General features: G+C 45.3%; 1 protein-coding gene across 1 annotated transcript; it reads right to left on the bottom strand.

Annotated features, from left to right (window-relative positions):
• Positions 1–1607: 1607 nt before the first annotated feature.
• LOC119167307 (uncharacterized) lies at positions 1608–26684 on the bottom strand. The gene is made up of 5 exons (XM_037418765.2): positions 26395–26684; positions 19252–19391; positions 19094–19188; positions 16175–16264; positions 1608–2301 (listed from the first exon to the last, which is right to left on the bottom strand). Exons 1-5 carry the CDS (start codon positions 26521–26523, stop codon positions 2123–2125), a joined length of 633 nt encoding a protein of 210 aa, XP_037274662.2. The 5' UTR covers positions 26524–26684; the 3' UTR covers positions 1608–2122.
• Between the last annotated feature and the right edge of the window lie 1250 nt (positions 26685–27934).

Genomic DNA, 27934 nt, shown 5'->3' with positions numbered 1-27934 from the left:
TTCAACACCAGCGGGACGAGTTTCTATTCAAATACCCTAATACGCAGTGTTCCATGAATAGTAAGACTCCAGAACACGGATTCCTGTGTTGAGCACCGCGCCCGCGTCTCAGCATTTTGCACCTTGAAATAGCCGAACAGTCAGAGCCCACTTAATAAATAGGCCAATACCAAGAGAAAAAAAAGAATTAGAAGGAATTTGATGCGTAAGAACGGGTCCGAGTGATTAGAATCCCACCAGGCGACCTGTACTGGTTAGAAAGAGCGATGGTTCGCCGGGATAATGTGGCAACCTAAATAGTCAAAGTGAAGGGCGAGGAGTGATTCATGCATGCTAATGACATTGTTTATACTTGACTTCTTCTTGAACCACCCAGAACAGTGTGCATCGCTGGCACACCTCTAAACTCGATCACAACTTTTCTTGACAGCACTGGGGTTGCCACACTACAAAAGCGCATGCCGGCAACCGTGCCATCAAATAATGGCCAACTTGACTGACATCTTTTATCACTTGCCTTGTTGAAATATACGCGGTTTTATTTACTCTAATATATTCATTGGGGAAATCGTAGACAAAATGCAGTATTTTTTTTTCATTATTCGAGAATGCCCTTATTTTCTTTCCACTTTCTGGACAGCCCCACTTTCTCAGCACACGCGTTTTCGTAAGTACACACGGCGTCAGTGGCACGGTGGGACACTCTGCGTGTGCGACCGCAAGTGCACTGTTACACTTAAGTATACAGTGAACAACCCAAATATTTTGGCCATTTGAAATCGGCCACAAGCTGCCGTGCAATACATGCAGAGGAACATGAATGCGCGGAAGCTCCGCCTGTGTATTTGTAGCTTCAATGTCAGGATAAACTGTTTCCAAGTATCGTACAACATGGTCCGGTGACCCCCGACGAAACAGAGGACACTTTTACCGAGGTCCATGAACAAACGTGGCAAGCTACAAATTTTACTGCCACTGAAGACCCTCCTGAACTTCTGCCACGGTGAAGCGCAAGGGTTCGGTTACCGCCTGAAAGATAATAATACGAAAGAAGTTAAAAGAGAAGAAATGTTGTAACTAATGCAAAGAAGCGCGGTTATGTCATGGCTGACGCTCCCCAAGCTGTGTATATTTATTTTATTTATTTATCAGTACCTCAAATACTCCAGCTTGGGGTTTTTCGCGAAGCAATTAAACATTCTCGGTGATCAGAATACACTGCTCACCACCAAACGTGTCGCAGATGCCTTGTTGTTTCCCGGCTAAAACGAATTATCTCGAGATACTGCAGCCTCTGAAGAGTGTGCAGCACACAGGAGGCGGAGAAATATCACGTCTCTCTGGCGTCCAAAAAGAGCGAGTCATAGCGAGGAACATATGGAATCCCGCAGTTTATTTAGAAGTATGCGAAAAAAACTTTCATTCGTTCCAGCCGCCACACTTTCGAGATAAATTACATTTCTATTTCGAAATGTTGTTTAATCGGGCCAGTAATTTTTTACTAGCTTACAGTGTACCGATTCGGAATTTCAATGGTAATAAAAAAATACTTTTTTTTTTCGTTGCAGTCAAGGGTGTAAAAGCATGGTAAAATAACCAAGACACGATTTCGGACAGCCGCAACTTTATTTCACAGTGGTGATTGACATACGGTACATGAATATCGAATACTGCATTCCAATATATTATCACTAATGTTTCAAGTCCCAAAACTAGAAGATGTTTGGGAGCGACGCTGTGGAGGAGAGTTTCAGATATTTCGGTAACTTGAGAATGTTTAACGAACGTCTAAATATAAGCTATGGCCTGAGATCACTTGTGCAACAAAGTGTATATGTTTTGAGTGTTCCATTGAACATAAACATTGCTTGGCTTACACCCTACTACCGTATGAATAGTTATCACTGGTGTGCAGCAAGAAACGACAGGCTCTTAACAAGCTTCCACATTTAGACATCCAAAATCCATTACGAACATACTAAAAGCAAGAATTGATTGATTGTCTCAATCTATTTGGAATAAACCGACACAACAGCCCACTGAACTTGCACTTTACTATGCGTTTTCGTTGACGGGTTGTGTGTTCGTGACGATTAGGTCAGAGACAAAATTCGGTAAAAAACTATTCCTGCCATTGGCTTTTGCCGCTTTCGGGTTTGACATTATACATTTTCTGGCATTTAGGCGAGTACACTACTCTTTCTTTGCCTCTCCTGTAGGTGACATCGGCGAAATTCATAACGCACGCCCAGTGTGGCCTCCGTACGGTCGAGTTCTTCACCCGCATTTCGTACCACTGATCTGCAAAACAGAAACGAATACACACATCTATCATCTGGGCTGCAAAAGAAACAGTTTTGTTAAAGAACCTCAGGTGGTCGAAATTTTCGGAGCCCTCCGCTACGGCGTATATCATAATCAAATGGTGGTTTTGGGACGTTAAACCCCACAAATCAATCAATCAAGAAACAGTTTTTATTCTTGCTATTTTTCAAGTGCTCCTCACGTTATTTCCCGCTTCTGAAAAAAGAAAGGCCACGTTCGTGCGTCTTGTGTTTGCAGAAGTGACTCTGCAATATCGGACAACTCGCTATTATCATCAGCTTCATCATTTTAGACGTGCTCTGCAGGACAACGGTACCCTAAAAAATATTACCAGGCGCAGTGTTACGTAATGATTCGCTTTTCTCAAAAGTTTGCTTTGCCAAGACGTGATTGGTTCTCACCATCAGCACGTCTTCGCCATGCCCCTATGGTGGCGACGTATGCTGGTTCGCGTGTTGCCAAAGTGAAATCTTCGAAAACCGTATTTTTACGAAGAACGTCCCCACTTTTTCATGTCATGTGTGATTCTGCCATATTGCATGTCTGCAAAGTTCTTCACCACGGTAGGCCGTGCAGAGTTGTACAAATAAATGAGAATCAGCTTACATGCTATTTTATATAAGTGGGATTGATTAAAAATGTGGGTGGAAAGTGTGTCCGCATGCCATCAATCATGCTGACAAAAAGAGTGCAATTAAAAATTGTCTTGGTGTCCATGATGTTGCCTAGTAATGTTTTTAATTGTTATCTTTGCGCAGCAGAAGAGCTCATGTTTTCTCAAATAAGTATTGTTCGAATCACAAGATAAACTGTTCAAAGTTGAAAGTCGTGCTATGTGTGGGCGTACAAATTTCTTCCTTTCACTAAAACAACGAAGCCTTCTGCGATTCTCAACTGCATTCCCTATCTCTAGGTATTCTATCAATTGGCTTAGCTGTCTACATGTTGTCACATATTCCTTGCGGCATTACGTGATTAGGCCACGTGAAAAATTTTTTTTTGCCTCAGCGTCAAGCCAGTTGTTTTCTACACTTATTTCTATTCCCATTGACTGAGCTATATTTTGTTGTCCTAACGTGGCGTCTATAATTTTACCACCAATGACATTGTGCTTATTACCTCCACCATTTTCATCCACATCTGCAAGTTTCTGTCCACCATTAGGGCAGTGCATTGCGCGAACCACGAAAAAAAATGCGTAGTTTCCCTTAAACCGTAGCCCCCAGGAAGACCCACTCTCACACAAACTACTTAAAACGCACAAGTTCTTTAAATTAGGCAGTGTACACGGAGTTCATTCACCTGCGTGCACTTGACCGCCAGCAGCAAAAAAAAGCAGAAGAAACATATACACAAAATGGTTTGTTACAATAACAGAACAATTCTAACGCGCGTCATGCTATTTACTGTTTATTCCATTGCTCAGGAGCACATGACCAATGTGCTGAGTTCACAACTTTCAAAATAAGAATTGGTTTTTTGGTGACCCATTGTGTAAAACTACTGTGAAGGAGTATTGTTTATGTATTGTTATATTAGTTAAAAGAAAATATTGAAACTGGCGCTAACAAGTTCTCTGCATGACAAAGCGACGCTTAAAATTTCCCTATGTCATTTGCCCAGTGAAATGCCTAAATATTTTAGGAATTCAAAGCAATTGAGGGTAATTTCAAGACTTTGTGGCATGTGAACGTGTCTCAACCTCTCAACAGTTTCAGCAATATCTTGTCTTAATTTGTAGAGAACTAAGTAAAATGATTATATAGAACAAAGAGGCTAGTTATGAAAATTTACCACCATCTCTATGAAGAGGAGGCCCCTTGGAATATCCTATTAACATTACTTTATCATACTAAACACAAAGCATGTGGATTTACAGGTCATTTGGACTACACATTGGCTGCGAATCAGAATAATAAACACTAAAAAAACATTTTCCCCTTTTTTATCATGTTGTTTTAAATGTCTTGATTGCCTTTTAAATTGAACATGAATGATTCCTTAGTAATGAAACTCGGCATAACGCCATACTATAACGCCTCCTTCAGAAAGCAGTTTCATGTTCACTGCACATTGATACAAGAGAGCTCAAACAATGTGGGTGTTTGACACATTAAGTACCTTATAACGTGAGTGCATCCACGTGGACGCGTTGGGATACATCTCCATCTCAGCGACTAGCATTCATGATGAATGATTGATTCACCAATAGACATGCACTTGTGGTGATGGATGCCTGAGTAAGCTGGAGTAGGTAACAGATGGAGCAGCAAACAAAGAACGCGGTGCGACAGCCATAAAAGCGTGACTGATTGTACGCCAAACTGGGGCTGTGGAGGAAGTGACTAGTTTTATGGTCGCTACTCGCGGCATCGCAGATTAATTATAAAACGCCGATTCCCGGCCATATTAGAGAGAAACGCGACAACTTTTTGTCTTCCCTGTTGGCGCGCCACAATTTTTCGTGAACCGAGCGTAAGCGGGAACTCAGAGATATGTCCAGGCAATTTGGGTGCGTCACAGAGCTATTTTGGTAAAGGCTGATGCTATAAGTTATGCAAACGCTTTGGCTAACTTAAAAGTGTGGCAGTTTGGGCTAGTTGGTATGACACGACGATAGTTATAGCGCGAGTTTCCTTGTCGTCGTTCTGTTCTCGCGCTATACCTATCGTCATGCTTTGGCTAAGTTCACCAACTGGTGGCCTCTTAAGGCGTTCAAGAAATTCCACCTTTCCTTTGGAAACGTCCCGCATAAGTGGGCGCATAGAAACGACGCGTCGAAGGAGCTAGTTTTGGGTGCCATAGTCACAATACACTGCGACACTTCAACAAAAACACTGTAAGAGGACAGTGGTAGATAGACGAATTGCGTTTTAAATCCTTCATTGTGTGGGACCATGTCACAGTGGATAGCCTGCCCGTAATTTCTTTTCGCCGACGTAGAGGCCATGGGTTCGACTCTCGTTGAGGGAAATTTTTCCTCAGATTCTTTGCATTTTTCGACGTCACTTCTACGACATAACGTCACTGAATTCTTGGTGTACCGTGGCATGAAGCACTTTCATGTCAACAACGGTGTGCTTTTGCCGCGCCGCCGGCCCTTTATTAGAACTGTCTTAGCTACATAGAACCGGAAAACGACTTTGATTGCTTACTGACCCTCATTCTGTGTATGCTACATAGAATTCTTTTTGCAGCGAAAGCTTTCATGAGATCACAACTTGGATCTCGCGCAGCACCGTATAGTTGTCCACCGCCGCCACCGGTGTTCGTAATCACATCGCAAGAAATTAGAAAAAAAACGTAACCCAAGATACATTGGGGCACAGCGGGCCAGCGCAGTATTCTACCACTCAGCCAACCCCATGCAAGGGACTTGTTGGCAAACTTGCCTTAGGAAGACAAGATGTCGGGAAAGCAATCACGTTAATACGAATTATAAAGCGTTTTAAAACAGCTAATGAAGAAGCAGTCGTCGCACAATGCGAATAGAGTAACGAGTAGGCCGCCCAATGCTCTAAATCATTACAAAAGCTTGTTTTTGTTCAGCCATTTGCTGTGGCGCATACCCACTTCAGGCACAATTCCTGATCGTCGTCGGCCACTGCATGAAAAACTGGCAGGAAATTTTTTGCAAGTGTCTAGCGGATACCACACTTCTCAGAAGAATGATGAAATATTGCATAGCGGATGCTGGCCTACTACCCAAACATTTTTATCATTAATGCCGTAGTGGGAATTAAACAAGCGTACTTGCAGCATTTGGCCATTGAGAATAAGAAAAAAAAACTGAAAGGCCGCTCTTCTAGCTTTCGCTGTGACAGTAATGCGCCTTCCGCGCAGGCCTGGCGTTTTTTTCCGATTTTTGTCACAATAGAGTATCGTTGATGCTGCTACAACTGCCACGTGTCAATACTCTCAAATACAAACTATGCCTCACATTTAAACATTCCACTTCATGATTTACAATCCGCATACTGCCTACAGCCCACTGAGAAACGTCCTCAAGAGGAGGAGGAGGAGGAATAAATGAGGAAGGACAGGGAGGTTAGCCAGTTCTCAGACCGGCTGGCTACCTTGTACTGGGGAAAGGGGTAAAGGGGGATAAAGGATGAGAGAAAAGAGACGTTGTAAAAAAAGGAGAAAGAAGGTCATCAGACGATCCACGACGCTGTTTACAGTCTGTCTCTAAGACTACTTGCCCGCAGAAAGCGCAACAACGCTCTAAATGCCTTGCGTGCAGAGGACGGTCTCAGCTAGTGTCCTAATACCCTTTCTTCCGACAATTGGCGATTGTCTATTCTATCTAAAGCTTTCGACAGTTCTTTTCTTGGCACGCTGAAGCGGGGAGACTGGCAGAGAAGATGGGAGAAAGTCTCTGCGCAGCCACAGTTTTCACATGTGGGGCTTCTGGCCTTTCCGATTCAAAACGAATAAGCATTCGTAAAGGCCACCCCAATCCGCAGGCGGCACAAAAGCGTCTCCTCTGCTCTGGTTATTCCTGATGGAAGACGCAGCTGTAGGTGTGGGTCCAAATTATGAAGGTGGACGTAGGTGAATGCCGGTCAATTCCACTGAGCGAGTGTCAGTTCTCGTGCAAGTGATCGAAGCCTTGCAGCGGCGTCCGTTCTAGATAATGGTATAGCTACACAAGGAGCATCATCATGAGCAGTTCGGGCTGCTTCATCTGCACGGTCGTTTCCATCAATGCTGCAGTGGCCTGGTATTCATTGGTACGCTATGTCATGTTGCTTCACTATAGCCCGGTAATGAAGCAGTCGTGTTTCAGCAATTAGCTGTTCGTTTGGTCCATGACGATATGGCGAGGCAATGCCCTGGAAAGCTGATTTGGAGTCGGAGAATATTGACGATGTCTGTTGCGGTTCTTCAACTAGGAACTCCAGAGCGGCACGAATGGCGGCGAGTTCTGCCGCCGTGGATGATGTCAGATGTGAGGTCCTGAACTTTATCGTGATGGATTTCTCCGGAATTACCGCTGCGCCTGTTGAACTTGTTGAAGGGACCGAGCCATCCGTGTAAATGTGAATGCGTCCACTGTGTTTCTCATGCAGAACCAGTAATGTTGTTTGTTTTAGGGCCAAATTTGACAAATTTTTCTTTCTTTGCATTCCGGGGATGGTTATCGAGGCTTCCAGTGGATGTAGACAACACAATTGTAACGACGGTCTTGCTGCGTGCGTGAAGATCGTGGGAATCACCGTGCTATGTGGGGCAATAATAGAGCAGAACGCAGAGCGTGGCCTGGAAGTCGGAAGGGAGGTGAGGTGATGCGATTGAATCCGGGTGGCATGTCTTATGTGCGTTCTTAAAGCATCGAAACGAATGTAGGTTGTGATAGGGTGTTCATGAGCGATTGCGACAGTCGCTGCTGAGGATGCGCATCTCGGCAGCCCAAGGCATATTCTCAGTGCTTGAGCTTGTAATGACTGGAGGACGTGTACGTTTGTTATGCGGGCCTTGCCAAGCACAGGTAGGCTGTAGCGCATGAAGCCAAGAAAATGTGCAGCATACAGTTGAAGCACGGCTCGTACCGATGCACCCCATGATTTTCCCGCAAAAAAACCTTAGGACGTGGGTGATCAGGGTCAGTTTCTTCTTCATGTAAGCGATATGAGGGCTCCAAGACAAATCACGATCTCTTATTACTCCCAGGAAACGGTGAGTCTTTTGATAGCTGATTGTGTGTTCATTAATTTTGATGCGGTATGGCGTCATTGTCTTGCGCGTAAACGCAACCAGTGAGCATTTCTCAAATGACAGCTCCAGTCCTCGTCCTTGAAGGTAGTTTGACGTCAGTAAAGCCGCTGTCTGAAGCCTGGCTCGTACGTGTAGACGCGTGACCCCTGATGCCCAGATGCAGATGTCGTCCGCGTATATCAACAGATGTACGGAGTGTGGCAGGACGTCAACGAGGCCAATGAGCGCAAAGTTTAAAAGTACGGGGCTTAGGACCCCACCTTGAGGTACGCCGCGATAAGTATGATGTTGCCTTGTTGCGCCATCTTCTGTCTGAACGAAGAAGGTTCTGTCTTTAAAATAGCTGTAGATCCATTGGTAAACGCGGCCTCCCTATCCAATGCTGCCCAAGGCGTTCAGGATGGTTTCATGTAGTACATTGTCGTATGAAGCCTTAATATCCAAGAAAAGAGCCGCTGATAATCTCTTTAGGCTTTTCTGCTGTTGTACAGACGTGACAAGATCAACAACATTGTCTATGGAAGACCGTCCACGTCGAAAGCTGGTCAAAGCATCGGGGTATATATTGTTATGTTCCAAGTGCCACTCCAGGCGAGTCAGCACCATTCTCTCTATCACCTTTCCAAAACAGCTGGCAAGCGCGATGGGGCAATAGGAGGCCATGTTCAGAGGCGATTTGCCTGGTTTGAGCAGGGGCACAAGGCGGCTGCACTTCCACGAAGGAGAAACCAAACCGTTGCTCCACGAGTCATAGTATACAGCTAGATGGGCACGCCGAGCTGTTCGTTCTAGGTTAGCAAGGGCCATGTAAGTGAGTCCATCGGGTCTAGGCGATGACAAGCGCTTGCATGCTGCCAATGCTGCCTGTAGCTCCTTTAGAGAAAACATATTGTCCATCCGAGTGTCTCTGGACACCGGCGCGTTTCGTAGGTTACTCATGTTGATCCTGGACCGCTTGTTTGCAACCCTGACACAGAAGTCTTCCGCTACATCTATTTCACGCCAGCCTTGGTGGAGAGCAAGGTATTTGAACGGACGATGCTGTTGTGGCAATGTTCGTAGGCCGCGGATCATTCTGCATATTTGCGAAAGAGGTTTGTGGGGATCGAGTAACTCGCATAGTGACTTCCATCGTAGCGACTGCAGTGCATTGATTCGACGTTGAATCTTCTTTTGTAGACGTCTCACTTCCCTCAAGTCGTAGATGGATTTCGTGCGCCTATAACGTCGTTCGGCGCGACGACGGATTGCGCGAAGTCGCTCCAACTCCACCTCATATTTGCAAAAATCTGGCAAAGGTCCACAATCAAACGTTGCCTCTCGGATAGCGGCCTTCATTATACCTTCTAGGCTTTCAAGAGTACCTTCTTGGTTTCTCTCGCATTACTTCTCTGTGGATGATCTGTACTTTAACCAGTCTATCTGTGAAGTGGGCACGATTTGCGACTTGCTTAGCACCTTGATTTTTGTATAGGTGGGGATGTGGTCACTGCCATGCGTTTCATTGTCCGCAAGCCACTGCACCTTGGTACTTAGGCTACTTGACACAAAAGTTAGGTCGAGACAGCTACTATATGTCAGACCCCGTAAAAACGTGGCAGTGCCGTCATTTAAACAATATAGTTGGTGGTCAGATGCAAAGGAAGAGACATCTCTTCCCCGACGGTCCATCTTCTGGCTTCCCCACAGGGGGTGATGAGCGTTAAAATCACCGGTAATAATCCATGGCACACGTGTCGCTGATATAATGGCGCTTAATCTTGCTGGGTCGAAGCAGCCTGAAGGCGAAATATATACTGCCACTAACGTGAAGTTCACATTCTTCTCTTAACTGTCAGGCACACGTATTGCTTGCTGTCGTCCGGTGTTACTGGATGCTGAATATATGTGAGTTCGCACCTGATGTACACAATGACCTTACTGGTTTCGTTACGGGTTGCAGATCTGAAAGCCTCGTATTTAGAAAGTCGTATAGCAATGTGAAGACGTGGTTCACAAATTACGATAATTGGAAACTGATTCTTGAAAACATGTGGTCGAAAATCCGAAATGCAGGGTTTAAAACCTTGGGCATTCCATTGGAAAATTGATGCCTATTTCACTTGTTTACGGAAGGGCTGCAGAGAAAGAGCCATGGTGCTTCTCTAGATTTGATAGCACCAGATTCAAAGTGTCTAATATTTGAAGAGCACTGTGAGCAGCCCGAGTCTGAATATTATTCAGGAGTACTCGAATTGTCTTCATGAGGGTCTTAATCACGTCTATTATTTCGTTATCTTGACTTTCATGACTTACTCGCTATGAAGTAGTTTTCAGCGGGCGATGCTGTGGCTCTACTGGCGGTGTCACTGGCGGCAGCGCTGGCCACGCATCAGGGTCAATGTTTCTTGCGTCTTTCTGAGGATGCTTGTTGTTTACACTTGTTGATGCTTGTGGTGGTGAGTGCGTGATATGGGGTAGCGGTGTATCCCTGGCCTTAGCAGAGGATGTCCTAGGAGTTTTCCTATGACGCAAACGCCTACGTCGCACTTTGGCAGCAGCCTCCCTGTGGGTGGAACTGTCTCTGGTCATCTGCCTCAGCACTTGCATCTCCTTCTTCACATTTGGGCACTGCTTTGATGACGCCTCGTGAGGACCTTGGAAATTGCTGCATTTGCGATGTTCTGCCTGGCAGGCTTCCGTGTTGTGCGACTCCGAGCATCGGGAGCTCACAGCAGAACTTGTGAAAACAGCACTCACGTGTCCTATTTTACAGCACTTCCAACAATGAAGAGGTTTCGGCACGAACGGCCGTAGTGTGTGTCGAAAATAACCAACTCTTACTTGAGTTGGGAGGCTGTCGCCCTTGAAAACTAGTTTCACGCATCGTGAGTTCCCGAGACGGCGGGCTTGCAAGATTATAGTAGCTTCCGTCACTGGTTTGATTAGAGTGGGAAAATCAATATTGCTGATAGAAGTGTCGACGTCGTAGATAACGCCTGCCCTAGAGTCCTTGCCATCTGGTATGAAAGAACGTACGTTGATGTTCCCGAGCACATTCACCTTGGTCAATTCGTCGAGAGCAGTACGTTGCGTAACGTCTATCGCCAGAACGTTCTTGCGGCCATTGATTCTCACGTCTGTTATTTGTCCCGGAACGAGCGCATCAAGTGACATAGACGTGACCTGGCGATTAAGTCGGTTCATGCTGTCAGCGGCATTCAGCGGGACAAACAAAATTGTATAAACCGGTGGCTCTTGAATATTCGTGGTGGCCTTACTTCGGAAAGGAGATGTCGTAAGCAGCCTTCTCTTCGCCTTGTGTCTTGCCACGGGCACAAAGTCACTTTCATCGGAGCTCTCATCACTGGCCGTTGAGTACATCAGCGTGTCCTCACTGTCTACGTCATTTGGGTGGCCGGCGCGCTTTCTTAGAGTGGCCACAGACGACGCGGAACGTATGGGTGGAGGCCCTGGTGATTCTACGTCCATTTCCGCAGACAGAAGAGCGGCATCTTCCACAAGCACCAAAGAAAACGAGAAAAAATATCAGAGACTAAAACCAGCATTCCCCTCAGGAAAAGCTTCGTCTTCTTCCCAACGTCCTCAAGAACGTAATCAACAACACAGACAGCGGCTATAGTTCATGACATAGACAGCTGTGACGTCTTTTATCTTCAGAGCACTTTTCGTTTTTACATGTACCTCTAAGCACATTTGGTCGGCGTTTATACCATACTATGAAAATTCTGGAAACATAGACAGTCGAAGCGGATGTTCTTTGGCTATACGCTGTGAGTCATTTGTTACACCTATAGGGACCAATTTATGCACTCAAATAGAATCACGGGACCAGTCCTTGTTTAACTGGCCCACAGAGCAGCGAGAAGATGAAAATGCTAGATGTAATATGCACCTTATTTTCTCCCACTTGTTGTACACTTTCTTCTGTCCTTGTCCTAGGCACTATTATGTGCGTCCATCTATAAACTAGACATATAGCCTTTGCATAAGACGTTAGAAAAAAACACGATAGATTTGCTAGTTCCTTTACTGTAGTGCTTCATATCATTCATGTGCAGTGCAATAGGTAGCACTCATAATAATTTTTCACCTCATGATCATTGAGCATACCAATAGTGCAGTGTCAAGATGAGTTCACGTGACAGGCAAAAAAAAACATGCCAGTCCCGCCCGCAACACGCAGCACAGTAACAGCGAAAGCTGGGAAAGCGGCCTTTACAGAGCCTTTTTACAGCGAAAGCTCTCATGAGATCAAAACACGACTAACGTGTGGCACCGTGGTTGTCCGCCGCCGGTGTCCGTAAAAAACATCACAGGCAATAAGAAAAAAAAACTCATTTAATAACGCCAGGAACACAATTGGATTTCTACCCGGGTCCACTGCGTGCCCGCCCTGTATTCTATGACTGAGCCACGGTGGTTCTTGGAACTCGTTTCTAAACTGGCCTTAGGCAGTCTTGAAATAATGGAATGAATTGTGTTAGGAGAGAGAGAGAGAGAGAATAAAATGAGAGAAAAGCAGGGAGGTTAACCAGAAATTGGAGCATCTGGTTTGCTACCCTGTACTAAGGGAAGGGAGAATAGGGACTAAAGATGTAAAAGAAAGTGAAGAGTGAAATAGATGCGCGAAAGAGAAAAGACAAAAATGAGTTAGAGTGCTATAGCCTATTCACTAGGCCACTACCACGCAGAAAGTTCAATAAGGCTTTCATTGATTTTCTGTGCGAAGACAGTTTATGTCGCCTTTCAAGCACTGACTGTTCTGACAAGGGTCTCTCTTCAACACGAGCTAACGCAGCATCTAGCTGCCGTCTTTGCACGCTGTAACGAGGGCAGTGACAGAGAACTTGCTCTATCGTTTCATCGCTGTCCCAATGCTCGCAAGCAAAACCCATGACTGACAAAGCGTTTGAAAACATCAAAGGAACAACCAGGTGTCGCACAATGCGAATTGCGTTACGAGCGGGTCATCCAATGCTCAAGACGTGTTCTTGACCGCCTTTTAACTGTGGCACATAGCAACATCTGGCATAATTATTCATTGTCGTGAGTCACTGTATAATAAATTGCACGAAATTCTTAGGAAGCGTGTAGCGGATATCACGCTTCTCCGAAGAATAACGATGGACAGCATAGTGAATGCTGGCCTACTACACAATAATTGTGATTGCTTATAACATAGTGGGTACCAAGCAAGTAAGAGCAGTTACCCAAAGAGCGTTTTCAAAAGCTCTCTAAGGCTGCTATGCCAGCTTTCGTTGTAACTGTGCTGCACGTTCCGTACAGACCTGGCGTTATTTTTAAACATTATTTTATATAACTGCAACAAGAGCACCTGCAGGGTGTTTGCTACGCCACAAATCCACATAATCTTTGTGCGGTAGAGTAGCAATAACCATACCAATCTTCGTCATTCTTTGGGGAAGCGTGGTACCGGCTACACAAGTGCAACAAACTTTGTGCGAGTTATTTTGATGTTTTCGCTGAAGACATTGGAAGGATTATGGTTTGCTTTTGTAATGGGTTGAGGCGTTTGACGACCCACTCAATACCCAGTTTGCAATGTATGACACCTCGTTGATTGTTTGCTCTCCTAAAGCGGTTTAAAAGCCATATCAACGTGATTTCTGACAAGAAGCCAGCCTAGGGTCAGTTTGCAACAGTTTCAAGCACTGATGTGACTCAGTGGTAGAATAATGGGTTGGCACGCATGTGACTCGGGTTTGAGTTCCACTTTCTAATTGCTGTTTTTATTTATATTGGGGTTCTTTAACGTGCATCCAACTCTGAGAGCACGGCCCTTCGACATTTTCTCCTGGACTAGAAATGCAGCTGCCACAGCCGGGATTTGATCTCGCGACCTGCGGCTCAACAGCCGAATGCCTTAGCCTCTAAACCTCCATGGCGGGGCTTCATTACTGCCTGTGATATCTGTTACGGACATCGGTGGCCGCCGCGGACAACTATGGCGCACGCCACCCTTGTAGTGACCTCATAACAGTTTTCCCTGTAAAATTGAAGCGCACCACACTCACTCAAGAAAACATTTTGCTCTCACTCGGGCTCAGACTCGCTAAACAGTTCTCGTCCTAACACATTGGCACTACAACTCACTGACATGTTACTCAGTCGGACTCGTGGTTTGACCGAACCTCAGTGAGCCTGTGTGAGTCTACTAATGAGTCTGTTAGCGTAAATTTTTCTACTATGGCGTCCATTCTCTCTTTCGCGAATATCTGACATAATAGAGAGTTTTAGTACTGCGTACGCTGCGTACGTGGCGGCGTTGCGTACGTAAGGACGCCACTTTCTGCGTAGTGCGCATGCGCAGATCGCAACGGGCACGTATCGCGTTACGCACGCACGCATGAGATGCGTGCGTGCGTACGTATGCGGTGATCGCGCCGCTCTCGAACAAGTTCGTGACAGCGCGAGACTTCGTTTTGCAAAATGGTGGCATCCAAGGCAACATGGAGGAAGGAAAGGAAGACAAGCACCGACCGGCTCTGTGGCTTAAAATATGGCCATAATCTGGCTATTACACTTGGATTGGCTCACATTGGCTGTTGACGACACATGCTTCTATTTTGATCTACCAGATGGCGCAACACGCTTCACGTTCGTTTCGTACGCGGGTACTACGGCGTACTAAAAGCTGATTAGTGGCAAACGACACCACGTAACGCAAGGCGCTTGCGTGATGCGTACGTAGCACCATTCCATAGTACTAAAACTCTCTAATATCTGTTCTAAAGCGCGCTATGATTTTCGGCCGTCATATACGAATTGTCAGTGGTTTCAAGCCAGAAAGGACTTTCTTATATAACACACTACACGCACGAAATATTTCAACCTAGAAATTCTCGTGAAAGAGTTTGCAGGGAGAAGTCAGAGTATTTTTCTGCCCCACCCCCCAGTTGACCTGCGATCAATAAATGCCGAAATGGAAGGTGAACGCAATGCCATTTAGATATGTATGAATAGAATTCAGTGCAAAACGTTAGCCGATAAAATGCTGGTGGTAATACTGAAGATAGATAGATTGTACCGCAGGTTGGCAATGAAAGATGGAGATGTTTCAGACTGACTCAAGAAATGTGTTTTGTGTTTACAGCACACTTAGAAAGAAACTCAAAAATATTTTCCTCAACTGGACTCACTAGGAATCAAACTCATCACATCGTTACTCACCTCGACTCAGTCAAACTTAACCCCGTATTCAGAAACGCTCCTCAACTCGAATTCCACCCTTCACTTCACTGAGCAGAGTACTGCACCGCTGCTCGACTGAAATTGACGCTGCGCTTCTCAAGAATCGCTGCAAATTATTGCCGATATGCAGTGACTTGGTCTGCAAAGAGCGCTCCCATCGGCTTTTTTCAAGTCGAGGGGAGCTTTTGAGTGAAGGAGCGTTTGTGAATACGGGAGTAAGGCTCAGGACCCCCTTGAGTCTGAATGAGTTGACTCACAAGTGGGTTTGCCGAGCCATGTTTCGCATAACGAGCAGTCTCAACGTGCTTCGCTAGCTATAACCGATGTGCGAGCGCATTTAAAAAGATGCTCATAAGTCGTCAATTCTCGTTTTTGGTATCTACTGCTGTTCCTTTTCCAACGTTTCTTTTTTTCGTTGTGAGCACAGTGTGAATCAGCCGAAGGCTTGTACAGCGCAATATCTTCGATCGTATCACAAAACAACTGAATTTTTGCCTTTGGCCATTTCATAGAACACTTTCTCTCGCTATTTACGTCCCCTTGGTTTACCTCGACGGAACCATGGCTATATCGCTCCGCAGCTGACGCAAAGGCCGTGAATTCAATCTCAGCCATGGCGGTCGCATTTGGATGTAGGCGAAATCATCGAGGCCAGTGTGCTGTGCGAAGTCTATGCACCTTGAGGAACACCAGATTACGTCAATATTTGGTGCCTACCACTGAGGTGTCTCTCATATTCATATCTTGGTTTGGGACGTAAAACCATACTTATTATTATTTTTATTATTTATGTCCTCTTTCTTTCATCTTTTACAGACAATCTTAACATCAATCATGTGAACCTCTCCAAGTTCACATGAACATCTCCTAGTTTACTTGCAGAGTGAATTCACATGAAGAGCACAATAATACGTACAAGCGACGTCGTTTACACCCAGCAAGAAAACACCGCAGCTGTTGTCACGCGTCTGGAACAAAAGTTTTTCGTATCCATAAGGCCGGCGACCTGCAAAGAGAACACATCGCTTTTAGTTAAATCAGGGTGTTAAGAGGTGCCTTGCTCTCAAGAGAGGTTCATCGTTTGGAATACATATTGCTACAAAAGCCAAGCTTTCCCAATTAGATGGAGTCAATCTCCTTTTTTAAGGAGTTTCGTGTGCTGGTAGAACATCAATTTCAGACCATAGACTTTTCTTGCATACTTTTCAATTTAAGTTCAATTACAATTCGCAATGCTCAACGTGAAACAAAACTTCATCAACTTGTGATTTTCGCGCATTCTCTGTGATTGACTGGTGCCCTTATTTATTGATTCCTTGCTGGCATAACAAGTAGCAGCACTAGATCAGAAAACCTTTAGGCGTCATAGATGTTAAGTATACAGAGTTTTCTTGCATAAATTTTGCTGGGACATATTGTGGCGTTCTAGGCCCCTTTTTAGTTCACCACTGATAAAATTTCTTCCTTCTTTCTAAAGGAGAACCTCCGTGTACATTCCTGATCCACTGGTTTTCCCACTTGTTCGCAATTTAAATATGTTCCTTGCTTAAATACAAATATCGTGCGTATATATATCAGCCCAGTATCGTGCAATACTGGGCTGATTCTAGAACAGATGTATTTACACGGCTTTGGCGAACTGCCAACTTTGGTTGACTGAAATTGCAGCTGCGAGTAAGACGAAATGTGCATATTGTTCCCGCGCCTTGATGCCTCTAAGAAGAGCACAGCTATTGCTCAACCAAGTTTTACTCTCTCATTTTTGCCCTATTGTTTGCCCGCCCCAATTACATCTTGATATTGGGTTTCAAAGGCAGAGTTGAAGTTTCAGATGAAGTTGTGTTTCGTGCCTCCCCATAATTATGTTCTTTGCTTTCATTACAAAATTAGTCACCAGTGTACTCAAGTAGCTGGGCTTCACCTTTTAATACCGGGTCATGAAAGGAAAATTACTTTTGCAGACATATTGCCAGGGCGAGACAAGCATCATTAGGTTCATTATTAAAAGCAAGAAACGTCAGAAGCATACAAAGTGCAGGACACCCTTCGTTATGAAGTAAAAGACGACCTTTCGAGGAAACTATTCAGAGCAGTAGACAAGCCAGAATTTTTTTTTGTGTGTGTCTGGAGTGCGGAGCGTGGTGTTTTACCATATCTAGTATGTGTTCGTGCACAAGTTCTTATGTGTACGTGTATGTACCAGCAAACAAAATTAAAAACCTTCAGTTTTTTTCAATACCCATACGCACATCGCTTGTCTATGCCAATAATGTTGGTCTTTTGCATGAACCAAGTGACGATTGACCAAAGCCTTAAGAATCCGGAACACGTCATAGCTGCCCAGCTTTGCTGCTCCCTTTTATTCTGCAAGCTGTAACTACGCAAACCAAGTCCGAATACAATAATGGAGTGGATTAAGTCATCCATTATCATTCTGTTTTAAATAGTGTGCTCTGGCTTAACTCTCGTGTACAAAACTCTATTTTTGGCGGGAAGCAGGGCTTTAATGATGAAAAGCTGAACTTTTATTCAGAAGACTGTTTTCTCAAAGGAAACAAAAAAATTTCCCTTTAGGTTAAATTATATGAGGTGGTCACCTAAGGGGACCAACGTGCAGTAAGGGTCTACTGGTCAGTTTCGGTGAAGCGTCGCAAAGCAGTCTTCCTTTCCCCGCAGGAGCAAAGAACATTTTGTGTAGGACACATCCAGCTCATACTTGAGGGCGCTTGTTAATATTTTGCAAAATAGCTCCACTAGAACGATAGAAATCAATATATGTCTACCCTTCTAAACACCTTCATTCATGGTGGTCACCCCCGGTGAACAACTTCAGCGTCACGGTGCTACGTATACTGAACGAGTACAGCTTTTCCTTTCTAGATTCCTTCGTACAAGCAACTCGAATGACATGATCACCAACTCTATCAAGATGATAAGGGAAAAGCTTAAGTAGTACAACTGCTACGGGCACTTCGTTCGTGTCAGCGGACTAAAGGCTATCTGCTGGACAACGGAGAAATGCAATATCTGATATCGCCCAATTCAGGAACGTTCCAACTTCGAGAATATATGTTGTGAGGTTCTGCGCAGTAGCTGGTCAGGAACCCTTTAAAGACAATACTACCGAGGTTTACTCGTCCAAGCCTCAGCCGTGATGATGATGCTGATGATGATGATATCATCTTGCTGACGGTGCTCGATGATGTGTCAGCGGAGGCTGAGCGCGAGCTGCGAACATTCCATCATTTATCTTCTCTTATTTTATGGTCGGCGTGACTGCAGCCGCCGCCCTCATATACGTATCGCCAGCCTACTAAGGTTCATTATACACCACCTACTTCAGTGACATGGCACGCTATACAGCCCGAGTAGAGCTTTTCATTTCTGAATTTCTTAGCGTTACGTACTCACACAATATGCTCTCCTGCACAATTAATATAATAGGGAGAGCGCATACTTTCATATTAAGAAAATATATCGGGTCCACCATCTAGCGCGTTTTGAGGATAATGACAGCCGGAAGAAAGCAATCGTAGCATGCTACATTGAAGGCGAAACGAAGTGGCATCATTTCTGTCAGATTGTCGAAAGCTTTAAAATTTGCCCAGTGAAAGTTTGACACGCGGGGTTCACGTGTTCAAAGAAGAAAAAAAGAAAAAAGGTGGTTACCTGAGGTGACCACCATGCTGGAAAAAGTTAACATCTGAAAGTCACGACGCGATTATGAAACATTCTTTTCATGGGATGTGCTAGACATGTGTTCACCGCATTTATGCCAAGCTCAGCAGCCCTAATTATCTCGCTCACCTGCAAGGCGCATTGCGGTGTCGCTTACCTGGGTTTGAAAGTATCAGAGCATTAAAACAGCCCCTGTTGAATTCTTTCTCGGCCTTCCACTTCTCGAGCTTCCCAAGATTTGTCACATTTAACCTGCGAAGCAAATGTCAGTCACTAACCTTGTGCGTGTCGGTAAACAGTGACCATTGTGTTTACCTCACACTTCCTCTTGCGGAAAAAGCAGCTTCAAACTTGACATAAGTTGCGTTCATCTCAATCAAAGTGTCCACCTTGCACTCGAGTTTCGAATGCTCTGTTGAGTAATAGGTCCAAATAGGTTCGCTCGTGTTGTAAAACTGCAATGAAAAAGGAGAGGACATCAGCTCCGTCATGAAAAGCTGTGTTTTAACGGGGAAGATTTTTAAATGACTCTCATCACATCACCTATATTCGAGAAAGATCACCGTTATGGCAAAAGAGGGCCATTCAGTCCATATTTGAAGAAACCATCGAATGACCTCCCTACGAAAATACTCATTTTCAAGAAGTTTCATCTCACAACAAACATTTTTTATTTCGTCCTGTATACCTGCCTGGTATGGTATGAAACAACTTTAATCAGGTCCGTAGTGGCATGAACTAGCACGTAGTGGGCCGCTCTAACGTCAGAACAGATGAATCGAACCTCTCCGCCACGTCGTAGGCCCGTTGGACTGCCCATAGCTGCGTCTTTGAATCCGTACTGCGCAGCGCAGCATCCCACTTAGACGATGTAATGTGTTCCGCCCATAACGTAGGGAATCGCCAGCGCATGTCATCTAAGCTGGCAAAGTCTCTGCCTGGTAGCCCAAAAAATTGAGGCCCATCAGTGATTTGTCTGTCGCCATCACCATTCCTTTGACCATGTGTTTTTCTTCGTTCTGTAAGTTTTTGCAATGAGTCATCAGCTGTCCCCATAACGAGAAAACTATACACTAGCCATACAAATCATCCGAAACATTGATGTTGTTTCGTCTTATAGGAGCTTCACGTGGTCTTCTAGGCTAATGCTATGCTAAGCCTTTCCTTGACGTATACAAGGTAGAGTGGGGCCATAGCCTGTCACAGATCATTGAAGAACGTCCATACTCCAATGCCTGAACTAAAGTGCAGCGGTGGTAACCTGGTGGAAGTGGGGGCCTTTCGTTACTCGATCTCGGCTCGGGCGGTGGGTTAATTTGGTGTGGTGGCAGCGTGGGCTGCCTCATTTGTGGGGCGCGGTTGATAAACAACATGTGGACGTAGTTTTGTGGTCACTCGACGTTTTACATTCACCTTCAAGAGTGGTGCTCCTAAAGTTACTGTCGGAGATATATGTAGTTTACTGCAAACCCGGCGCTTTGAGACGTATTGCGTATCAATGAGCAGGCTGCAAGAAGGAAACAGATAGGCAAAGGAAAGATAATTGGACAGCCAGCCTGTACTATACTTGCCGATCTGCTTTGGGCATGAGTATGAAGCAGGGAAAAAAATATAAAATAAGCAAGAAGGAAAGGGAGGAAAGGAAACAAGCTCGAACAGAGCAGGGCCTGTGTCGCGTACCGAGACCATCGATTGTAGAGAGAGAGAGACTATAACCTGCTCGATTGTTTTAAGCTGAACAGGAATGCACCGTACTATAATGACCTTTTGCAACAGTTCGCTTCACGGAATCCAGAACAAGCAGTGGATGGCGAATTGATGGAGTTTTTAATGATGTTGACGATAGTGCGTACAAGGCTTATCAGAAGTGCATACACTGCCAGGGCTTGTAGGTCTTCATGTAAATCCCCTCTGGAAGCTGCCGTATATCGCTGAATAGTCTGGGCCGACTGTCGACGGGTGCACCAGTGACAGGAACGTAGCCAGAAGGTGGAACACCGGACCCATGCCCCCTCTCTTCCTTGCAGACGTTTTTTTTTTTCGCCATGGCATACAATGCACAAAATGAGACTTGACCACATCTTCCCACACGGTCCCCAGTTCACTTGAAAGTGGTGCCACCCCACAAAAAAACTTGTGGTGAAAGGGCATGTACGGAATGGTGTTTAAGCTCTACCAGCATGAAATCTCCGAAGGGCCAAGCATGCAGCGTCCACAAGTCTCATCGTCGGCCACAGTTTTAGGGATTCGGACTTAAAAACTAGTGGTTTCTGACCGTTTTTAGTTACTGCGCATGATTCAAATATTTATATTTAAACCATGCACATGAGGAATCTCCACAACCACTATATGGCATGTCAAGACCCAGTGCCTACATATAAAGGGTAGCTAGCAAATGGTTGTGCACTGCGAATAGCACCAGACGCTGCTGGCATCGGCGTTTTCTCTCACGGACGGGGGCATGTTCTTGTTCCTTGTGAGTTGTTATTTCAGCGTTCATCTCAGAAAGAGCATTTTCATAGCCGACGCACCCCGTTTGTTCCATCTCACCACGCGGCACGCGCTGAGGTGGTGGCGTCCTTTCTTGCACCCAAGTATATCGAGCATCACAACAGCAGCAGTAGACGACGATGCACCCCGGAACGCCGAGACCATGGCACTTCACGCCAAAAAAAAAATGGCAGCATATCCACGGAGTCAATGATGGAGAGTGGGGTGAAGCATTCGTCCGTCCATTCGTTCTTGCTTCCGTCCATCCATCCGTCCGTCTGTGTGACCGTCCATGCGTCCATCCGCCCTTCCGTGCGTGCGTTTGTTCGTGCGTCCGCCCCTGCGTTCGTCCATGCATTTGCCCCTGCGTCCGTTCATGCGTCCATCCATGCATCTGCCTGTGTGTCCGTTCGTCCATCTATTCAACACTCCAAGTACCACCATCTCGCATGTTTTCATCATATATTGCCCATATAGAAGCACCGCCATTCAGCGGACGTTCCAAGGACCAAACGAGAGGTGGCACACGCACGCTTCCTTACGGCTTGCGCTTTGGGTCTACTTACCACCTTTAACCACCTCGAGTTCATGGTATATACTAGTTCACTGCATTCATGGCACTGCGGCCCAACGCTCGCTAAGCCTTTCTAAAACCAAGGAAGTTACGCCCAGCGAGTATAACGTAGCAACCTTTTCCTGTCAGATACTGCTCAATGTACATGTCAATGGCTAATAATGGGAAATGCGAGACAGGAGAATTCGGCTTTTACTTTCTTAAGGCTTGCGCTTCGTATCGACTTCCCACTTTTAACCAGCTCAAGTTTATTGTATATACTAGTTCATTGTATTCATGGCACTGCGGCTCAACGCTCGCTAAACCTTTCTAAAACTAGAGAGGTTACACCCAGCGAGTATAACGTAGCAACCCTTTCTTGTCAAATAACGCTCAATGTACATGCCAATGGCTGCTAATGGGGATCGCAGCGTGCGTGTTAAATAAAAGCTGAACGCTCCTGTCTCTCATTCTCTATTAGCAGCCAGTGGCATGTACATTGAGCAATATTTTTTATTCTTCAACAATGCACAGAAGAAACCTCTCCCTGGCACCACGTTGGAGGTCAAAATGTTATACTTGTTACACACTACAGCGGCTACGAGGGATGAATGGATGCCGCTATAAAGAGCTTAGCCCTTAAAATGTCTTCCTACACCACTGCCGCACACAGTCATCACAGCTGGGGAAAGCTGATCAGAATCTACTTGTGCAGCGTAAATATTTAGGTAACTTTTCTTGACCGTCAGCCATTAATAACCTCTTCACGTGCACTAAATATGAGCTCCGATTGATGGTCTTTCATAATCTATGGAAAATCAGGGAATAGGAAACACGTCGCCTGAAGCACGCAAGTCGTGGGGATTGCCCTGAGTTCAACCGAATCTGTGGAAACATATTCAATAACGGGAGCCTCGGTTTTGTTGAATTTTGCTCAATGTGATTCCTATCAGTCTGTATTTTTATAAGGCGAACCTATTGAAATTTTTAGGTCTAAGTTATTCCTTGGCTGAGCAGAGTGCTGTTGAAACACAGAACTCAGCCAACCTGAAGCCAGCAGTCGGTCAACCTCAGTCAGCCTGAAGCAAAGGCTGATCTGTTATTTTTTAAACATTTTTTTTTACTGTGCGGCGCGTTAGCGAGCCTATTGTGTGCGGCACACGTGCACTAGTGGACGTTTGCCCTTTCAAGACAGGCCATGCTTCCTCGTTGGGGAGGCTGCAATCGTTCACTATAGACGCGGCGCAGCTATATACAGCCGCTACCGAAAGAAGAGAGACAATGCGTTGCCCTTGCGTGCAAACACAACTGGACGTGATTTCTAGGTAATTCGATCGACCGTTTTGCTGAATACAAAGCGTACCTTGATTCGCACAATGAAAGAATGTTTTGCGTTTTCCCACTGTTCTGTCAATTTCCTGCGTTTTAGTTATAGACGACGTGAGATGAACCGTAAATATTTGTAAGTCGGGACCCGCAAACGGACTGTGCATTCGGCTGTGTCACAGGTGAATCCCTGTGTTACCACGCCAATTCATTTGGTTAGAATACGCAGTGTCGTACCGCTGTAATACTGTTCTTGCAATCGCAAGATATAAAGATCAAAAGTTACAAATATAATGAACATATTCATTAAATTTACTGCCACTGTTTCAGTGCTATGTGTTGCGTAGCCACCCCATTCGACGCATTGGCGTTTACTCGCTGGGCCCCGGCTCCATCTCGGAAAAGTGCAGAGTCCCCAAACACCTTCCGTGGCAGTTGGTGATTACCGCTTTGTAGTAGGATATGGTCTCCGTGGAGAGGGATGCCCTTAACTTGAGAAGCGGTGTTAGTCTTCCACCTGATTTTTCTCAGTCAACCTAATTGACTCCGGTGACACAAAGGTAGGACTCGGCTGAGATGCACTAGTCCGCTACTGTAAAACGCTCTTCGATTGAAAAAACAAGGTGGTCTACCACTTGACGTAACAGTTAATAACAAAATAGTGCAAATGATTCACCACCTACACTCTAAAAACGAAAATTCAACCAACTCCGTTTCGCAGACACTCATGAAGCGGTGAAGCTGCAGTAACCTTCCTTTCGGCAGGCTAACGTAATTTCATGTTATTGAAGTCACTAGGGTATGCTGCATTACTGCTCTTTAATATTATCTTAATAAGCTTTGAGGTAGTAGTATAGTTTTATTGCACATTTACTATACCAGTTTTGTACACAGGTTCACAAAGAAGTCATCGCTTAATATGCGCGCCAATGGCGGCGTCATTGCACCGTTGTCTGAACGTCAATCGGAACATTTGTAGTATCGTGCGTCGGATACGACGCAAGCACAATCGAAGCTTCTTTCTGTCAGCGTTTAAAGTCAGGTGGCTACCGTCTCGGTTCACAGTATCATTATGGAATGGAAAGCAGCTGTAAGAACAACGCACTACGCCATTCGGTGTTATCGTGAACGAGACTATTGTGTGGTAACCGTCAAAGTTATTTTTAAAGACGATAGTCTTTCCTTGGGACCTTCGACGCAAAAATTTTGGTCTTCTGTCTGTCTGTCTGTCTGTCTGTCTGTCTCTCTGTCTGTCTGTCTGTCTGTCTGTCTGTCTGTCTGTCTGTCTGTCTGTACCATTGTCTGTTTGCCCTCTCTTAACGGCATCAGGTACTTGAAACGGCCGACCCCCTCCACAGCCCCCACATGTGTTGCTTAAGGTTGAGCGTTCATGCTTGTGCAATTGTCAACCGAAAAATTGCCCCGAATCTACATGTCACACTGTAAATGTCGTCGAAAGACGACAGTCTTGCGTCTGGAGAGAGTGAACAAAACGTTTATTTGGTGTTCTGTGCAAGGAAATCGGTGAATGGTGTTCTGAAGACGCTGCATTAGAGTGCCTCGAGCGTGTAACGGAGGCGAACAAGCGCATCTAGGCACGCTAAACACAAGCGCCATCTGGCAGTTATGTTCGAAAAAGAAGGCATGCGCGACCGCGGAGAAAGATGCGCGCCAGTCACGGAGGTGATAAGGTGTAGAATGTAAAGCGACGGGCAGGTGCCACCGCCGTGCCATCGTAGCAAAGCGTTGGAAACGCCTTCTTCGGCATCGCGTTGCACTCTCAGCGCAGCGCGTTAAACGCTACAGTCCGCGTTAAACGCTGCAGTATAAAGTCTCTTCTAGTATAAAGGGAGACATATAAAACATAAAAATGTTATGGCACCTCAAATATGCGCAATATCTGCTTTTCGAATGGACAATCGCACAACTAGGAACGCTAAACCTTGAGCAATATTGGTGGGCACTGCGGATGGGGTTGGCTGTTCGGTGCCGTTTGGGGTATCGTTAGGGCGCACAAACCGAGAAATGTACAGACAGAGAGACAGACAGACAGACCAAAATTTTTCCGCCAAAGGTCCCCAAGAAAGACTATCGTCTTTAAAAGCAATTATTGCGCATGTCTGGGGCACTATAACAGCACGTATATATTCTGCATGCGCGTCTCTTAGTAGGTAAGGCATACATATGTAATTTTAAGGACCGTAGCGCTTATCACGGTGCGCTGATCATGCAACGCTTGCACGAAAAGGCGAGTGTTTCCAACGCTTTGCTAATACGAAACGGTGCTGGCACCTGCCCGTCGTCTTCCGTTTTACACCTTATCACCTCTGAGATGGGCGCACACACCTGTCTCAGAGCCACGCGTTTTGTTTTCTAAGACAACTGCCGGATGGCGCTTATGTCTCACGTGTGACGTGACTTGATGCGCTCGTTCGCCTCCGCTGCACGCTCGAGGCACTCTAACGCAGCGCCTCCAGAATACCATTTACCGATGTTCTTGCGCAGAACATCAAATAAATGTCTTGTTCACTTTCTCTACACGCAAGACTATCGTCTTTCGACGACATTTTCAGAGTACATGCAGATACGGGGCCAACTTTTAAAGTGTCGTTTAAAAGAATCGACGTTCTTGTTTATTTTACTGTGGCACCTGAAGAGGCAGCACACCATTTATGACGCACAAGAACAGATTGTTTCTGGAGCTGTAAAAAATTATACCGTCATACACAAGTTGTAATAGCTGAATATTCTTTATGCTCTGTTCTGCACTCACAACGTTCAGCTTTTGATCCCCAACATCTGCAGCCAAATTTAGATGATAGCAGAATGTACAAACCCTACCTTTTATTAGAATTCAGACGCGTAGTAAGAAATTACAGAGTCACCAGGAATATTACACTGTTACCCACTATACTACAACTAATAGTAACGTTTAGTAACCTGGCTCAACGTGTAAAAGCACCAAAAAATTCATATTTGTAACTTTGCTCAGAGTCAAACTTACAACTGCACATGGGCTTGCAGGCGAACTTTCAGTTATTTAATGGCTGCACGACCTTGCGAGCATACAAGGATGCATCGTGACTTACTTTCTGTATGTTCACTCTTTGTCCGCGCATCTCCTTTCTGAATCGACCGAGTGGCGACGCTGCCGGAAGGAGCAGCAGAAGAGCGAAGCAGACGGGTGATGCTTGGAACGCCTTCTTTTTTGAGACCATTTCCACGGCTGGTCTTCTCCACTTCACAAAGCTCTATTTACAATAAGTCAAGGGAAGGTCCACACGCTAAGCTAATAATCACTTTCGACTTGTTCACTCTCCTTGTTTCGAAAATCATACCCACGGCTCTGCTCTTCTCCACCTCGATTCACCGAGAGCCATATGCGATCTAAGCAGTGAACGCAAAGCAAGGTGGCTTTTACATCGAGTATTTTTTGTCACAATAATAGACGTGCAACGAAGTGGACAATGGTTATTCTTTTAGCGTGATGGATATAAATCACTTATGCAGGACACGTGCTCCTCAAAACAAGACAAAACGTAATGTTTCCCTACAGCCATCTGCGTTTGTTTCATTCAAAACGCGAATGAATTGAACGACCACATGACATTGAAATTCACTTCAAGCGCTTCCATGCACGTAAGGAACATTATTTTAAGAGAAAATGAAAACTCCAAATCAAGCTTGTTTTAAATACCCTACGCTTGAAACTTCGGCCACCTTGTTTTTCAATGCTAAGAGTCCCCGAGATGCACAGTGCTAGTACACGTTTCCTTTATGTTCCTGTGGCGAGATTTGATGACACTTGTCGCAAGCCTTGGCAGTAGCAGTATCGACACGGTACGGCTGAAATATCCTGGAGTACCCTATGTCAAAGTTCTAGTGTCGAGACTTCAATGTGAGGGAGCTGCTCATCGAGTGGTTTCAACCTGTTATGAAGGGTGGTTTTTGTAAATCATTGGAGCGGCTAGTTTCACCCAGCTGCCCTGACTTGCTTCCCAGTGCGACTTTTAGACCATGCTAAGACAGTTAAAGGGCAGGCAGCGAAGAGTTACCTGAAGCGATGCCAACGCAAGAATTGGGAATCTGGGAATAGCTGCTCTCTCACCCGTTCTAGGGCAGACTTGGGCATGGATTAGACATCGATACGCCAGATGTTCTTCATTCTTTTCTGTTGCAAGCCCCGTTCGATGACTTTTTGAGATAGATGTCACTGCCATTCGCACTACTTTAATCAAGTTTAAGGCAAAAGTTTTACACTATGACACGCCTTAAAGTGCACCCCGATTATACTCAGTCATTTGATTAACTTATCCTATTCTGTTTATATACACATTTATTTTACTAGCGTTTTCGCCATACAAGCATAGCGGCTATAGACTTGCTGGCCCGAAACCGTAGCAATGATGTCGCACAGTGCCTGTGCCCCCCGTAAACTAGCCCCTCACCGACACACGCGCATGCTGTGAAACAATGATCTGTATCCACAAGATTGCTCATAGCTCAAAAAAGGCGCCCGTTGCTTATTCTGTGCCACGCGAATCGGCTGCTCTTAATTCACAACAGCATAGTGAGAAAGAGAAAAAAAAAGCTGTCATGCAAGAAAAAAGTATCAACACCATTTGTTGA

This window comes from Rhipicephalus microplus, chromosome 6, assembly GCF_043290135.1.
Source record: "Rhipicephalus microplus isolate Deutch F79 chromosome 6, USDA_Rmic, whole genome shotgun sequence".
NCBI lineage: Eukaryota > Metazoa > Arthropoda > Arachnida > Ixodida > Ixodidae > Rhipicephalus > Rhipicephalus microplus.
The sequence above is the reverse complement of the archived record's forward strand: the minus strand, read 5'-3'. Positions and strand labels throughout refer to the sequence as shown.